Source organism: Phaethon lepturus, unplaced genomic scaffold (assembly GCF_000687285.1).
Source record: "Phaethon lepturus isolate BGI_N335 unplaced genomic scaffold, ASM68728v1 scaffold16836, whole genome shotgun sequence".
NCBI classification, from domain to species: domain Eukaryota; kingdom Metazoa; phylum Chordata; class Aves; order Phaethontiformes; family Phaethontidae; genus Phaethon; species Phaethon lepturus.
In genome coordinates this window covers 6,968-21,234 of record NW_010547055.1, presented here as the reverse complement: position 1 = coordinate 21,234, position 14,267 = coordinate 6,968, and the positions used below count along the sequence as shown (strand labels likewise).

General features: G+C 37.7%; 1 protein-coding gene across 1 annotated transcript in view; it reads right to left on the bottom strand.

Annotated features, from left to right (window-relative positions):
• Nucleotides 1-14,267, bottom strand: part of LOC104622671 (myoD family inhibitor domain-containing protein-like) — a gene marked incomplete at its 3' end in the record, with an annotated part of 35,114 nt that overhangs the window by 14,076 nt on the left and 6,771 nt on the right. The window contains exon 2 of the mRNA XM_010289526.1: nt 9,397-9,528. Coding sequence (XP_010287828.1) covers nt 9,397-9,528 — 132 coding nt within the window. The remainder of the gene's footprint in view (nt 1-9,396; nt 9,529-14,267) is intronic.

The window sequence follows — 14,267 nt, the reverse complement described above, 5'->3', positions numbered from 1 at the left end:
GAAAATATTCCTGAAGTAACACTCAAAGGAAAGGAACAAGAAGAGGAAGGGAGGAAAAAAGTTAACTTTTATTAGAATTCCTCCTTTAAAATGGTGTTGTGTGTCATATCCTTCTACAGTCAAACACTGTCTTATTTGCTGTAAATATAAAACTCACACTAGTTTCAAGTTTCCAAGCACAAAACAGTTTACAGAATGGCTGTGAAGAAGACTGTTACAAAACAGGTAGAAGATCTTTGTAACTACTTCAGATGCATGAATGTACACTGCTAGATACTTCACAGAGTAATTAGTGTGTAGTCCCACCGAAAGATCTATTCCCATGTAAAAAGATTTCTCAATCGTGAATTCACACTATAAATACAATAGTTACTATTATCACTAAAAAGTCAGCGCACAGTAAAAAGAATATATATTGAGGTAGGGAAATACTTTAGTATTTAGTTACTTTAGTCATAGTTACCAAGTGTGCTAGGAAATACTAAATTGTTAAATGAGCTGGTGTAATTTGATAAAATTGCATATATGAAAGCTACATGTGCATTACCCGAAAGTTGCTCCATATCCTGCCTCACCATCCAAATATTTTTTTACATATCACCTCTGTGAGAAACTGTTTGATTACTCAGACAAACCTTTCCAGGCAGACTGATACCAAATGTTCTCACCAAAACCTAATGTTTCCTTCATCTTGAAAGTCAAGAAAAAGAGTATTGTTCACTAATCTCCTGTATTTCTGAACTGTACGGACCTAAAAGATGTTCAGTCTTGTTTGACACTGCTCTTATGGCCAATTTTGGTCAGCATAATAATCTTTCATTCCTTTTCTGTTAAAATGTGAATTTTATTTCAACTTTCAACTTACAGAATGCAGTTAAAATATGCATCTGTCCTAATAAAAAAAGGAGATGGGAAAAGGTACATGCTCTCTAACTGGCTAAGATGTTTTATTTTTGAAAAAGATCTATTTCAAAGCTACCCATACCCTACTTGAAGGCAGCCTTGCTCCTGCTCCACCGAGGAATGGGCAAACGGCTTACGCTGTCTCTCAGGGGCAAAAACTTGCCCTGAAGGTCAAATCTGACTCATAGGCCACATATTTTATAGGCTTGCCTAACAGTTTGCTCTACTTGACTTGTCTCAAAAGCAAACTTCCTAACATTTTATGCAAACATTATACAACCTTAAGTCTGAGCTGTAAATCAATAAAACTCACTTAAGCTTGAGGAACCTCTGCAACAGGAAATACTCCCTTAGTTGAAATTCTGCCGTAATTAACATTAGCATTGCTAAATCTTACAGTTTTCTCTAAACAAGCGTCATAGTATCTATAGCTTCATATTAAAGTAAAAACATGATGATCAAGATACTGCACAGAATTTGAGGGATGCAGGTTTAAAAGTAAAATTTAAGCCTCTAATTTTCATGGGTCCAGACATAAAACTCAGAATTTGAAAGCTCTTGTGTTAGAATGCCATGGGTTTGCATTTCATGATCACAAATTTTAAGAGCCATCTCCGTACAAAAACATGTTTCTCACATGCCAGAACGCTACAGTTCATTCAAAAATAGTTAAGGCTAAGGTGGCAAGTAATTCATCATTCTCTTACATCAAGCCTCAATATTTCTGGAGGCCTACCTCATCAGTATAAGGAGTTAACAAAATTGGTATTAGAAAATAGCCTGAGTGACCACAGATGTTTGACATTTGAATGTTTTTCAAAGGGATCCTTTGGATCATGAAGAATTTTTTCTTTTTTCAAAAGGACCCCCCCCCCCCCCAACATGCAAATAGGTCATAGGCTCCTGTTTTTCCTTGTACTTTACAAAAATACCTTCAGGGAAAGGTATCTGTGGGTACTTTTGCACTGCAGATATCACCAGAATGCAGAACAAGTAAGTAGTATTCAGACCTTTTTTCCTCTGGGTAGTTAATCAAAGAAGAAAAATGTTTAACCATAATTACTTAGCTAAACCTTCTGCTGTGACCATGAGCCCCTCTTCATCTTTCATTATTTTAATCAGTAAATACAAGATTCAGAAGATTAAAAACTATTTTGGCTCTCTAAATTTTGAAGAATTAATTTAATTCTTTTGATGTACACACAATATACAGTACCTCTTTTCAGCTGTATAAACTTACTCGAAGTGTTCCACACACATGACAGCAAATATAAAATAAGATTTAAAAAGAGAAAAACTAAGGGAATTTTTGCCACGGTTTAAGTTCAAGACGTTTTTGCCAGAAAACAGGTTCCTAAAAGCACAACGTGCATGACGATACTTTCACGCACTTTGTAATTTGGTGTTTTCTTTGCTAAAAATGGTTAACTGAATACTGCTAGTCCTGAAAATAGCGGACTGAAACCACACTGACTCATTGGTTTTGTAGTATAACATTTCACATAGAACGTAGTCAGAGTTTTATTACTTTTCCTCTTTAAGGAACCACTACAAATATATTGCACTTTTCCCTCTATATGAGGAACTAATCAGGGAAAGAATATAAATCCTCTTTCCCATCTGGGCATAACAGCACATTAATTCTGAGACAGTACCGACACAACAAAGGAAAATATTCTGAAATTAAGATACAATTTACTTCAGGCTCAAACACAGCAAGCACAGTAATCTTCATGTTACTCGAAGAATTTCACCTTTGTCTGGTACTGATGATTACCGCCATCCAAACTTCCCCAGCCTCAGACCATAAATTCAGATGATGTTCTGAGAGTCAGAAGTAAGGTAAAACAGAAAATTAAAGGCTCCAGGTAATTCTGGCTAGTAGTGATATGCAGAATACATGCATCTATCTTATGGTCATCTGGTGCAGTTTAAAGTGCTCACCGAAGTTTGACTCCAGTTCCGTAAATGGATCAACAACAGCAAGAAGTTTATTTCTCCACACGGAGCCACCGCCGCGTATCCAAACCCCTCCCCTACTGCAGTCCACCATTAACTGCATTGCTTCAAAACGTTCAACCTAGAGTCAAAGGGAAGAGGCTGCATGGAAACCACCTGCATCCCACAGCAGCTCTGTCTACAAGTAAGGGACTGCTAACTGCAGCGACACTCGGGTCCTTCCACAGGCAACTCCTGTGAACAGCCAAGACCCAGAATTAAATTCCGAAGACTGTAACGGGAAGGATACAGCTACCTGCGAAAATGCCGCTCTGCCCAGGAGAGGGTGAAAGGAAAATTAAGTGAAAATGCTACAGCTGTGCAACAATGAGGTGTGAAATTCCCTGGATGTAAAACTGTCTCAGCTGAGAGGTTTGATCCCAGAAATTCCTAGGGGAAATCAAAATGGTGAGAAGATGGATACACTTTTAGCAAGAAGAGGCACACCTTTCTGCAGAAGTCTTCTAGGTAGAGACTGGAAAGAGCGCATCGTCTTTATCCACGAAAAAAAACGAGGAGGGAAATCTAAACAACCCCGGCTGAATCATCAAGACTCAGGTGAACAGCAGCGAACACGAGCTCCAGTTGCGTACGCGTGCACCTGCCGCAAACTCCCACTAGTTTATCTGGAATACTGAAAATGCGTGGTCCCTTGGTATCCCGACAGCACGGGCTTCCGATTTCTCATCTGTGTTCCTCAGCCTACTGCAAGAGCACTAATTCATTCTTCTCCTCAGCTTCAACGGGTGCATCATCACTAGGAGTAAATCCACGGGTCCTTCACAGGCCCTAGTACTTCCGACGCACAACACACTGGAATGTCTTCAAGCCAACTCAAATACGAAATTTTGTTCAACAGCATAATTTCCGATCCCACCTTCACGAGGTGCTTCATCTTGACTGGCATGAATACTGCGAATATGCTGTACAACAGTCTTAGTTTGCTTCCTTCCAGTTTATATAATCGAAGCCCTATTTCACTATTCAGTGGCTGAAAACTTGCCACAGTGTAACCCTGGGAGGCAGCTATGAAGGAAATTAGCTCCTTCCCAGCCAAAACCAGTACAACAGTATTTATAATAAAGCACATTTTACCTCGTGTGTTCTGCTAAGGGAACTAGCTGGTGCACCGTATTTTTGAAGAACGTTTTCAACAATGCAGGTGTTGTCAGCCATCTTACAGCTGGTTGGGAAGAAGTTAAAAACCCATCAGGCTCCTCAGTAGGCATAAGAGGAGTTTTTTGAGGACTTTTGGAACAGAAGCAGTAAGAGAACTGCTAGGTTGGGGAGGGGGAGAAACAGAAGTCAACACAGGCTAGTTCTCTGCTGGGGAGGGGATTAGAAAATCTCTCTGGGAGAGTTGTTCTCAGGGAGGACCTTCACACCTCCATTACCTCTACTGGCCAGATTCCTCAAAGATTTATTTTTTTTAGAGAAGGATCTAAATATCAAACCCTGCATTCCTGTTTTTAAGTATTGAAAAGGTTAAAGTTTTGTTCATTCATAGGCTCACATTTTTTTACACCTGGAACACTGTACATAAATTACTTCTTTAACTAAAGAATACACCTTTCAGACTCAGCAATACATTTTGAATAATTTCCATTAATCTATTCTGCACAATTTCTGTACTCACACATTCAGCTATGCTGCAAGAAGGCTGTATCTGTCATACTTTCTAGCTTTGAAGAGAACCATTTAAGTTATCTCAAGCACTTTGCACTATTTTTTAGACAGAATAAACATTCATCTGAAATCACAATAATTGTAAAACAACTGTGCACCATAAATTAGACAAGAAAAGATACTTGGATTAATATCAAGCAAAAAGAACAGTTCTAACAGCAGATTATCTTGTTGGGAAAAAAGTCCCAAACCCAAACTGCATAATTTAAACTACAGAAATCACTCACTCTCTTAGCCAGAAGGGAATCTCCAGACGTTAAAATTAAATAAATAGTCACGTAAAGTAAAAATGTCAACATAAAAATATAGAAAATAAAAAGATAAAAATATCTAGGTTTATATTTCAATAAAACAAAAAGCAATACAGAAGAATGTAGTAAATAAAATAGTGGGTACAGGAACATGTAAAAATGTCTAATCCCCACAGAGCTGAATGAAGCATCCCTTTCTCTGAAGAACACTCTTTATCAGGAGGGTGTTTGATGGAGAAGGAAGAGGCAATTGAAGCTAGGAAATGATGGATAGCAATGACCTTTCTATCTGTAAAACATGGGCATATTTTAGGTATTTAATCTTGAGAATTTGATTATTATTAATCAATTATTCATGACAATTTGAATCTATGGTAGCTGTTTTTTGTTTTCTTAAATATCACATAGCTAAGGTCCTGCTTGAGAACTGGAAAGGAGATTAAATCCTCACAAGCAAATAGTGTTCAAGACTGGCATTTTCTTCCCTCCTAAACATTCCTTCCCCTGCATAACAGCATACATTGATGATAACCTAGTACCCTCTGTAAAAATTCTGCCTAAATATTCTGAAATCCACCCTTATAGCCTTTTTTTAGGAGGAAAAAAAAATCCCCAACCTTTCCTAAAGAACAAAGCGGGGCATTGTGGTAATGTGGAGCAGCGAAGACTCCTGTGGCTTCACTCCTATAGCCACAGGTTACCCTGCTGCATGTTTTAATATCCACTCTTCCTCACTTGACAAAGGTGAGTGATAACAGAAGCAGAACATCTCCATTCACAGGCCACCAGATCGTACAATGAAAATAAAGCAGAAAGTGTTTGCAGATATTTAAAATGCACTGCTGAAGAAGAAGGAAAAGCAGATAGAGCTACTCTAAGGCTAACTCTTTTCAAAAGCAGAACCTCTACAGCCTGAAATGAAATACAAACTATGTGTGTGTCTGTGAAGGGAAAGGAATAGGTCTCATTGCCTTGAAGAATACCTGAGCTGAAAAACATACAGGTCATCCCAATTTGGGGGAACCACTATGGAAAAGAGACTCTCCCTTACTCAGGTTCTAAAATTGAAGGATATAGGTAGCAATGGCCATCTTGTGAAGAATAAAGCCAGTTTAACACACCTAAAAACACCAAATATTTGGCAGTTCTTCCTGTTCTCAAATACTCTGTTAAAAATGTACACCTTATTTCTAGTCTAACTGAACTTCCACACTTCCATCTAGTTCTCCCTTTGTCTGATACAGTTGAAGAACTGTCTTACCAAATTTCTGTTCGTTGTGGTATCGTGCTTCTTGGGAACCAGGCAAGCCCCTCTCTACACCCCCTTGTTAACACTAACCAGACTGAATTCCAGTTTTTCCACAATAAGGCATGTTTTCAACTACTCCAGTCATTCCTGAGATACTTGTGGTTCTCCCCTGACCCTTCTCCAACTGAACGCACTGTTCCAGTAACAAGTTATGCAAGTGCATTAAGAATTAATGCACCACAGAAAGGTAATATAACCATTTTCTTCTTATTTAGCTCTTCCCTGTTTATATGTCAGTATACAGTAACCTTTTGACTCTCAACCTCTCTTCAGAAACGATTAATTCCTCGGTTGAAGCTTCCCATTTACCCAGGTTATTATGAACGTTTTCATTCAGGGGGAGAAGGGATGCTCCAAAAGAGGTGTGGAAAGGGCTAATCTGGGGGAAATCTCATCATCTAGAGATTAAAAAAAGGGGGCTGGAGAAAAGGGCTGCAAAGGCAGGGCAAGGTGAACTGAAAATGTTTTACTGTGGAAAATGGGGCAGCATTTTAGTTTATTGATGTTGCCTGGTAAACTGAGTTCACAAGTGCAAATGAGAAATCATACACAATGAAGTCATTACAGAGTCTCTAACACTGGACTTTGTTGTTGCTGTGCCAATAAAACTGACTGATTAATCTACTTCCATATAACAGCAGGATAAAACAGTTGTAAACAAGGAAAACCTTGGAAATTAAACGTTGGAAACATTTATAAAGTGAAAACTAAGGCTAACACAAATGGAGTATGTATCAGTTGTGGGGGTGGAAAATAATCTGTATGGGAAAAAAAGAAACTGAATCATTAGGAGAGTGGTGAAGCATTGTTAATACCTGAGAAAATGGAAGTATGCCCTGTTTAAAACAATTTAATGAAACAGTTTTAAAATAGACCGTAATGATCAAAACATTGTTTATTTCTAACCTGAAGCTTCTTTCAATATGCAATATTCTGCAAACTTTAGCCTAGTAGGGTAATAGATCTGGTTGAATCACAGCTATTCTCAGCTACAATACTTTATTTAACATGAAATTTATTATTTAACATGAAATACCTAAGTAATGTTTGTGAGAAACAAGCCTCTCTTTGCTCTATTTGTTCTACTTTTCAAACTTTAGTTACTAGGTAGATCAAGTTGTAAAACTTCTGCAAACTACAAGAAGTACCAGTAACTGAGACAATTTTTCTTCAATTTTTTTAAGTAGAACAGGCTTCCCTACTCATAGCCACAGCCCCAAAAGAAAGAAGAAAAAGAAGTTGCTTTCATTTCATCATTTTTGTTTCTTCCATCTAGAAGACTTTAATATTAAATGATAAAAAAAATCATGAATTTGAAACAAAGTGAGGGTTGCATCACAGCAGCTACTCAAATGTCTCATAATAAAGCCTCTACAGCACAAAACTCAATTATTAAGACTCGGAGTTTTAGAAATTTCCAACTTTCACCTAAACTTGATTTTCACAAAGTCAAAGGTAAAACTACTAGTGACTCCAGGAGGAGCACAGTTATGCACAGTGGAGCAGTACATTATACCTTTGAATTTTATCCTATCTTTGTCCTTTTTCCTGTTACTTTTTTTAATTCATCAGCAGATAGATAACCCTCCCATCACAGAGACATATAACTTTCAAGTCACTTTACCAGGGACTTGCACAATCTGCTGCAATTTCTACTATACCTTGAAAAAAATTGTCTTTTCTTCTCCTACTTCCAGTGCAGCCACTACAGCATGTCCTTGCAGCGGACAGATTAGAGGAAGCACAGCACCACCCTACTGTCCTTGGTCCTTTCCTCCATAGTTCAGGCATGCGGGTAACTGCTATGAAATAAATACGCTTTCCCACAGGGCTGGGAATAAGGAAGCCTCTAGGAAGAGGGGATGAGAAGGAAGCCACTCCAAAAGCAACAGATACCATACGCACCTTCCTACGTCCTCAACACAAGCACAAACCAATTGCTTGTCCAGGGACTTTTAGGTCTAAAATAATAATCTTTTGGGATTAAGTAAACTCTCAAGCTGTGCAGGACAATTTTCCTTCCTTACAGCCCTTTAAGAATTATTTTTAAATTGTCAGATAAATATCTGACATGCTAAATTCAAGTTTCCTGTAAAGGATCTAGATAACTATTCAACACATTAAGGGTATAAGTGTTTACTGGGATTCATTATGTAGAAAAAAGGATTAACGAAGATTTGAAAATAACATCAAAGGCTAACATGAAGTTCAGGAGAAGTTGATTGCATAGCTAAGATTTAAAAAAAACCCACCACCCAACAAAGCAAAAACCCAGTAAAAAGAAACAAAATAACTCCAGAGAAAATCAACAGCAGGTTCAGAAATATTAATTTACCCCACTGTGTATTGTGTAGTATAGTATATGTGCAGTGTAAAGACAGACTGACCCTGAAATGTGCGGTCAGACAAAGATCTCAGAGAGCTGGAGCAGCACTCAGCATTCAGACCATTTGCTTTTTGAATACACCCTATAATTAGAGAACAGTTTCTCATGCTGCCCCTCCCTTGAGCAGCTAACATTCGAGCATTCACAGAATTTTCAAGTAGTATTAGCAGTTGACAGAAATATTTTCACCTCAGGAGGGTGCAGCTGTAGATGATCTTTTGGACAGCATATGGTCTTCAGTTCAAGACAGGAAAACGCACACCTTTTTATGTTTTAAAGCATCCAAGACATACACTAGGAATGTGGACTTGTAAAAACCAATTAAAAAACACCCCAGTTCCACAGCATAGGTCTAAAACCTTGTCTTACAGCACTCTTCTAGTTTTGAAAAGAATAATTACTTCAGGATTCAAAACTCTTTATAAACTTACACCTGATCCGTACTCAGTGCATCTGGAAGCAACTGCTCTTAGCACAGTTTACTCTGCCACTTCAATGCATAACCCGAGAAATCAAGGGCGATGACACAGCTGCATACCAGCACAGTTGCATACTGCAGCTCATGTGCCTACTAAATATACAGACCCCGGTATGAATGATAAGAGAAGAATATAACATTAAGGCTTTAAAACGTAGATGCTACAGAGGTCTCTATTACACCGCACCGCTCAAATCGCACCTCCCTCGGAACTCGTCGCTTACGCATGCTGACAGGAGTCACTCTGGGAAATAAATTTGGTAGAGAAGCATGATAGTTGCAACACAATTGCATCTGACACACATTTAACTGAGTCAACAGGCAGTATCCCGTTACAGTGCGAGAGCAAGCCTAAATGGCAGCGATTTGTTCTGGAAATACTTACTTCTGATGAGGTCACCATCAGCGCGATTTCCCCAGACGGACTGGTCTTGTATCTCTGGTTGTATACTTTGGTTACTGGAAGGCTGTTTTATGTCTTTATCTCCTGACGCAGTATTCTCTTGGTCAGTTTTTTCTAAGTAAAAAGAAATACTAAGATATTAGTTTCTGTGATATTTTTCCTCTATGTGAACAAAGCTTGTCTTTGAAAACTAAAACCAAGAGGGCATAAAATATAACTTGTCTTAGCGTCTCATGTAGTTTCCTTAGAAATAATTCCTAATAAAGTTGATTTTCAATTTGTTTTCTTGTCCAGATCAAAATAATTCTCCTTTAAAAAAGTCTTTTATTCATATTATGTTTAATCATGTAAAATAATACTCATAGTTGTAACATGTTATAGTTGAGTTTTTATATATTTAAGTTACCTTCCACAAAATTTTTGGATAAAAATTTGAATCACTTTGTCACACACAAAAAACATTATTTTTTGCCCACATACATGCATCTCTGGCATATAAAAGCCACAAAAATTCCACAGAAATCTGTTCTCTATTATTTAGAATTCAACATATAATTAAAGACAAATATTGTTGAAACTTCAAAACTCGTTAGTACAGAAATGCAGAAAATTTCTTGTAATACAATTACCTATTTTTCATTTTAAAAATAGCCTTTTAAAAGCCATTCCTGAATAAAAGTCAACGTTTAGCCTATGATGAAAGGAAAAATTATTTCTTCTCTCCCAGTATATACAAGATGCAGGGAAATTTCCATGGTAAGGTTATTTCACGGATTCTTAAGCTTATTTCACAAGATAGCAGATCTTGTTTTGATGATTTTGCCAGTTAACACATGCAGACCTGCATTTTCTCAAACCAAGGTGACAGCTTTCATTTTCACTGTCATTAATGTTTTTAATAGACAAACTCATACACAGAAATCTTTCCGTTCTTGATTGCTACAGGTTTTTCCTACTGGCATTCAAGGAAACATTTCCAAATCTGGAATTACTTTGTTCATTATTCGCAGTGACAGATTATCAGTTTATATCACTTACTCAAGGGATCTGTAAAAGACTAAATATTTTCAGGCTCAAGTATTTTTTGAGTATACGTACAACATTTAATATTTACAGTAAGTCTAAATGAGCAACTGGTTGAAAAGTCTGTTAGCTCTATTTATTTATTTCAAACAAGTATGTGTTTATAAACCACTTATCACAATGTAATGATACCATATCCTCTAGTAAAGCAATGATTCCAGTCCCGAGACACAGAAAAATCACTTATTGCTACCGTGACATATTAAAGGTTAGTTTCTTTATGTAACCAACAGCAGTTTGATTTTAAATCCTAACTTTCTGACTTTGTTATCCACCCTATTAAACTGAGGCACTGAACATCACTCAAAATAATATATGCCGTATTGTATGTATAGTAGCATGTGCCTTCAAGCACTGCTGCTCCCCTTCTATTAATTTCCACCTCTGAAATGTCTGAGCCAGCTACCTCCGTGGTACTTCTCTCTCGGTCCTCTCTCTCATCACCATTTCTTCAACAACTTGTCAATATTTCCTCAAGCCCATCCTGAAATGAACCGTTTCACTGGGATTGGCATAAAATTACTGCAGTGATTGGGAAGATATCTGTTGACTTCAATGAGTTTTGCATCTTGCCCTGATGACTTAACCTCACCTAGATACCCGTTTTTGTTTCAGATTTTTTCAATCCCCCTGACAGACATTAGATACAAATTATTTCTATCTGGTTATCTATCAGATACAAATCCAACTGCATTGAAGTATGATGACTTTGCCTGTGCAGTTAGATATTAGGTGCAAATTTGTTTCAAAAATATTTGAAAAATGTCCTGAAGTAGGCTGAATGAAAGTAGTGTCCTGGAGAGAACTAGTGTAAAAGAAATGCAAGTCACTGTACACTCTGCTTTCCACAGAAGGTAAGCATAAATGAGCTATTTTAAGAGATTTTGGTCTTAAAATTACTTTACTGCAGTAACACCACCAAGATTACAACAATATCTACCTGGCAGTGGTAGTACAAAACTGCAGAGTTATTGTACAGAATTTTCTTGTATAGGATACAACTTTGCAGAGCCTATTTAATGTAGTAAAAATGTATATTAACATTAATGTTTCCTCAGAGCCCTCTGTTCTAGATTACATTTTTATCTAAGAAATATGAGGGAATGCAGAATACAATGTCGTCATTATTCACAGGGATTTAGTTTTCATTCCTCTGCTTGTTTTCAGTTCAGTATCTTTGTCTCTCTTTTTTTTTAAACTATGTAGGTTGTATGTGCATTTTTCATGTTTACTTTTATTATTATAGCTGGATATGGTAATCAGCCAGTCAAAAACATGTAAATTATATCAACAGTTAACAAGAAAGAAGAGGCACTATTAAACAGTAAAAAAACCCCACAATGTTCCAATTTAACACCAAACAATTTTGATAGGAAGTTTACAACAATTAACATTAATTGAGTATCTGTTCTTTGATATATTGAATTCACATGAAGACTTTCCCATGAATGTGCGTAACAGAAACCTACACCATCGAACACGTATTTGGTATCTTACTTCACACTCCCGAATTTCCCATGGGAGCATGCTGCTCTGTGGGTGTGCCAGGTTGACCCCCAGCTGCAGCCAAGGACCACATGGCCGCTCCTTCCCTCCCCAGTGGGACAAAGGGAGCGAACAGAGAGAGCACAAGTGAGGAAACTTGTGGGTCAAGACATAGTTTAATAAGTGAAGGAACGAGGAAGAAAAAATAAAACAAGAGATGCAAAGACACTCAATCACTCGCCACCTCCCACAAGCAGACCAATGTCCAGCTAGTCTCCAGGCAATGGCTATCGCCCCCAAAACCTCCTCCCCTCAATTTTTATTGCTCAGCGTGACGTTACATGGCATGGAATATCCCTCTGGTCAGTCTGGGCCAGCTGTCCAGCTTGTGTCCCCTCCTAAACCCTTGCCCACCCCCAGCCCACTTGCTGGGGGCAGCGGGCAGAGTGGGAAAAGAGAAGACCTTGACGCTGTGCAAGTGCTGCCCAGCAACAGCCAAACCACTGGTGTGCTATCAACCTTGTTTCAGTCACAAATCCCAAACACAGCACCACAGGGGCGGCCATGAAGAAAATTAACTCCATCCCAGCCAGACTTAGGATAATGGGGCTTTAGAAAAAGTAGACCTTAAGTTATGTTTAAGATTTTTTCATACATTCCTTCTGATGTATCAGAACACTGAAAATGGACAAACACTGCTGTCATGATTAATTTGTTTTTTCTTGAAAGTGCACCAGGTCTCATTTTTACTACAAAGGAATTTCTTGATTATTGCCTTATAATAAACAGCTGATGATGGGATCATAACTTTTTTTTTTAAATTCTAGATGTGCAGCTACAACATACCAACTACAACCAATCACACATGAAAATAGCCTCAAGAACACTCCTGAGTCTGTGGTTTGTTGATGTGTTACATGCGTAAGAAGAGTGATGAGTAGTTTATGACACATAATACATTTACAAGTCCAGTAAGAACCCATACAAAGACCTTAATCTTTCCTGATGTGCCATGCTTGTGGCAGAGCAGTTTTAATAAAGCTTACGGCTGGCACAAATACTAATGGCTGGATTTGGCCATAGATAGGCATGGCCTTTTTCTTCTGCATCTCTGAATAAATCTACAACAGTTCTCTGTTTTAACCAAGCTTAATCTTAAGAATTGTTATGTAATACTTCCTCAGTGTTATAGCTTCTGCTTCCTCTAGTACACCCTTCCACTCTCATGTGATTAACCTCCAAAACTGGCAGCCAAGAAGAAAAAGAGATGCTCTTCCTAACAGTTCAAATAATGGAAAGAAAAGACTCATTGTGTTCCGAGTCTGGCAGTGTTGAGGTAAAAATCCAATCTGTCTTTAAAACCATGGTAAGTTACTCTAGGTCATGTCACAAAAGCAAGATAGTCTTCTTTACCTACCACCGTTCACCCCCCAGACCAGCAAGCTGTGTGGCTATGTACCTCTCCTAAATGAATCCTGGGCTGAAAGAGCTTCTAGCCAAAAGCCCTGCAGGAGTGACACCCACACAGAGCACCCTGTGATTTATCCTGAAGGTAGGCATGGGCATAGATTCTACTTGTGTAGAGATTAGTGCAAGTTTAAGGTTTAAATAAGGAAGAGACACAACATGCTGGCCAAGTATAGAACTGAGATTGTTAACAGCCCCAGTCATATCTGTACTAAGACAACTGGTAAGCCGCTTACTGAAAAAATTTGAAATTTTAATCACAACTCAAAATTACTGTTTCATTAAATAAGTGAACAAAGTGAACTCCTATTTTTTTGGTTTTTTGTTATTTGGACTTATTAAAGTATATATAGATCACTTTTTTGTGATACGTTCATTTTACCATCATCTTGTTATATTTATTTTTAAAATTACACAACAATATATATATTTCATGAATGAAAACTTGTTTTCACCATTGAGACTATTGTACCATTGATTGTTAACACCTGTTTTAGTTTGGAGCATGTGCCTCTGATTACATATATTCCTTTGCACCATGACAAATATATTTTACAATACTCCACCAACAGAATAGTGTCAGCAGTCTGGGTCAGCAACAAGGCTACTATTACAATAGCCCTATCAAAAAGAAAATTTGACAAATAGTCAGAATTGTCAAGAAAGACATGTATAGATAGGTAAGAAGGATATACAAGGCAATCTCTCCAGATCCCTTCCAATCTTGTCTTCTATGCTTTTATAAAGTTCCTGGGATATAGGTCAAACTAATTCCTGAAAACTTCTTAGAACTTCCAGTGAAGTATCCTTCTTTTCAG